This window comes from Merops nubicus, unplaced genomic scaffold, assembly GCF_000691845.1.
Source record: "Merops nubicus isolate BGI_N331 unplaced genomic scaffold, ASM69184v1 scaffold38109, whole genome shotgun sequence".
NCBI classification, from domain to species: Eukaryota; Metazoa; Chordata; class Aves; order Coraciiformes; family Meropidae; genus Merops; species Merops nubicus.
Window position 1 is genome coordinate 2,233 of NW_008632313.1, and position 3,601 is coordinate 5,833.

General features: G+C 54.0%; 1 protein-coding gene across 1 annotated transcript; it reads left to right on the forward strand.

Annotated features, from left to right (window-relative positions):
• Positions 1–35: 35 nt before the first annotated feature.
• LOC103780225 (LIX1-like protein) lies at positions 36–3,587 on the forward strand (the record flags this gene model as incomplete). The annotated part of the gene is made up of 4 exons (XM_008947885.1): positions 36–199; positions 1,036–1,176; positions 1,832–1,927; positions 3,510–3,587. Coding segments are annotated over 4 exons (479 nt in total), but the record flags the coding sequence as incomplete, so codon positions are not given.
• Between the last annotated feature and the right edge of the window lie 14 nt (positions 3,588–3,601).

Consider the following 3,601-nt stretch of genomic DNA (forward strand, 5'->3'; position numbering starts at 1 on the left):
CCCTCTGCCAACCCACCCTGCTGTTCCTCCCCCAGTGAACGTCGTGGAGGCCCTGCAGGAGTTCTGGCAGATGAAGCAGTCCCGTGGGGCCGACCTGAAGAACGGGGCCCTGGTGGTCTATGAGATGGTCCCTTCCAACAGCCCCCCCTACGTCTGCTACGTCACCCTGCCCGGGGGCAGCTGCTTTGGCAGTTTCCAGGTACAGCCCCTTGGTCAAAGCTGGGCCAGCTCCATCTTCCTCCTCCAAAGAGTCCTTCCCCAGCAGAACCAGGGCCCTGTGTTGGGCACAGGGGGAATGTAAAAAAGCACAGGAATGATTGGGGCCTGACTGGAACCTTTTTTCACTCCAGTTTGGCTAGTAAATATTCCTCATTGGCTATAAACCCCTCCTGATTTCACTCTGGCTGTAAATTTAACTTGGGTACCGTGCTCCCCACACATGATTTGGACCTTCAGGAGCTGGGGTGAGACACGTGGTGTCCCAGAAACCTCTTTGGGGTTGGATGCTTCCTGCCCTTTCCCAGGATCAAACACCGGGATGTATTTCCAGGACATAGCTCGGGCTCTGGATCTGACCCAGAACCTTTCCTCAATCAGTTAGAAATCAAAATCCAGACTTTGGATCAAGATTTTTTTTCTCTCTTTTTTTTTTTTTGGTTAAAAGAGGAAAACATCCAACCCAGATACCTCACCCGAAAAAGACTAAGATCCAACAAGCACAACAGATCCTGCTGCTCTCGTGGCTTTAGGCATTTCCTTTTTCATCTTGATTTGAAGAAAATACCCCAAAATATCCATCCTGGGGCAACTTGAGGCCTGTTGGTGCCTTGGGGGAAGAGTTTGACCCTCACTTGGCTCAAATCTTCCATGTGGCGTGAGGGAAAATTGGGGGCGTGAGGGAAAATTGGAGTCGTGGGGACAAATTGGGAGGGTGGGGAGAATTTGGGAGGGTGGGGACAAATTCAGAGGGTGGGGACAAAGGGATCTTGGTCTTCTCTCCACCTCCCTGTCCTGAGGTTGTCCACCTCTGCCCAGTTCTGTCCCACCAAGGCCGAGGCCCGGCGGAGCGCCGCCAAGATCGCCCTCATGAACTCGGTCTTCAACGAGCACCCCTCCAGGAGGATCACGGATGAGTTCATCGAGAAGAGCGTCTCAGAAGCCTTGCCCTCCTTCAACGTGAGCCTCCTCAGGGCCTGGGTGGGGTGGGGTTGTCTCCAAGGGGCAAAAAAAAACTCAAAAAACCTCCAAAAAGGGTGGGAGGAGGAGTTTTTCTTTGCCCTCCGGAGGTCTTGGCGGCGAGGTGGGTTTGGTTTTGTTTCAGTGTTGGAATTTTGAACTGGAATTCTCCTGCTCTGCTCAGGGTCTTCTTGGGCTGCCCTCAAATGGGGCAGGGCAGGGTGATTACATTGAGACATCAATTCCTGTGGCACCTCTTTGACCTTCTGATGTCTGTTTTCCCCCAAAAAATCCTCGTTTCTAGCGGTGGGAGCTTTGTGTTCTTCTTTCCCTGCTCTAATTATCCCTTCTCCTGGAGGGTTTTCTGCCTCTGTGGCCACACGGTGCTTAGAATATTGTAAGAATTTGGAAATCACCCCAGTGGGGCTGTGGGACAAAAAAAACCCACCCCTTTTTGAGTGGTATTCTCAAAATCTGAGTGAGCTCAGGGAGTGTGTGGTGGACGCTGCGAGCGTCCGAGGCTGAATTAGACCCTCTCTGCTGGCAGAAAGCTGCAGGATTCCCTCCTCCAACCTGGAATTAGGGAGTGGGAGGGGATGTGGGAGAAAGGGGCAGGTTGGGAGTTCCACTTCTCCTCTGGAAATGTCTCTTGCAGGGCAATCGAGAGGAAGCTGACAACCCCAACACCGGGATCGGCGCCTTCCGCTTCATGCTGGAGTCCAACAAGGGGAAATCCATGCTGGAATTCCAGGTACCCTTGGGAATTTCGTGGCCTTGGGGTGGGTTTGATCTTCTGTGGTGAGTGCTGTTCAAAAGGAAAGTGGGAGCTTTCCTCTTAGGAGACAGCTCAGGGTTTGGGGCACTGCCAGGGGCTGGGAAAGCAGCAGAATACTGGGAATGGGGCTTCTCCTTGCCAAGCCTCTGGGATATTTGCCCAGCTCTGTGACCAGGGGGGGTGATGTTTATTTTGGGTGGTCCAGATGATGCCCTTCAAGCAACTCCTGAGCTGTTTCCTGGATGGGTTTTATCCTCTCCTTGTAAAACAGGAGTGATCTTCCTCCCCTTGGGAAAGCTGGTGAAGATCTTTCACCCCCCCCCCAAAAAAAAAACCCCATTTTGATGATGGAATTTGGAGCCTTGATGATTATTGTTGAACACCCCAAACCTCAGTGTTCACCCAGCAGTTCCTCCTGCTCTGAGATCTGCTCACTTAGAACAAACCATCCATGAGATGAGCAGCACGAGCTGCTGGGGGGAAGCTGCTCTAACTCTTCCCAGCTCCAGAAGGGAGCCCGTGTGGAACAGATGACTGAGAGCTGGGATTCTTCTGGGCTCCCTTCCAACTTTTGCTGAGGAAACTGCTCCTAGGAGCAGAGCAGAGCAGCCCAGCCAGGTAAATAAGCCTGTTTGGAGCACTCAGAGTTCTGCACGTGACTCCACAGCCTTTGAGCACATTCCTCCCTGGCTGCCCCTGCACGTACGTTGTGATTTCCAGAACCCTTCTCTACATTTCAACTGGGGCTTGACAAAAATCACTCTGGGGAGGGCACGGAGTGGAACTGGAGTTGGGGCAGAGGGGAAAAGAGCCCAAAATTCTTCTCCAGGCAGCAGAGCTGGGGTTGGATGCAGCTCAACGCCGGCGCCTGGAGTCTGCAGCTTTGCTGCAGGCTGAGTTTTCCCAAAGCTGGCTCCTCGCCTGGCTGGTTTCCCTGGGCTGGAAACACTCAGCAGGAGGAGGACAGACGTGTTTATATGAACAGGGCTGTTTACACAGGGTGGCTCTTGCTCTGTGTATGTTCCTGGGGCTGAGTTTGTGTGGGGGAAGATTCGTCAGGCCCCGAAAGTTTACTGAGCAGAGTGGCTGGGAGGGGTTTGGGTGGGAATCTGTCAGGTTGTCACCCCCTCTGGGTTGGAGGGTGTGAGGTGCCTGAGTCCTGAGGTGGAATCTGAACTCATAAATCCCTGAAGCTCAGCGTGGTGAGGGTTGGGAGGGACCTCTGGGGATCATCTTGCCCAGGGTGGTGCCCAGCCCAGTTTGGGATCTCTCCAGTTTGGAGACTCCACAGCCTCTCTGGGCAGCCTCCCCCCAAAGAAGTTTCTCCTCCTGCTCAGGTGGCACCTCCTGGGTTCCAGTTGGTGCCCGTTGCGCCTCGTCCCATCCCAGGACTCCCTTCCCCTCCATTAATGCTGCAAATCTTTTGATTTGAGAGCCACAAACCGACCCTGTGGATGCAAAAGAGGGGGTGTGATGCTCTGAAATCTCCTGTTCCTGTGGCTGGAAGGTCTCTGCCTGCCCAGGGTGTGCTGGGGGCTGAGTGGCTGTCCCCTTGCAGGAGCTGATGACAGTCTTCCAGCTGCTGCACTGGAACGGGAGCCTCAAGGCCATGAGGGAGAGGCAGTGCTCGAGGCAGGTGAGTCCAGGGCT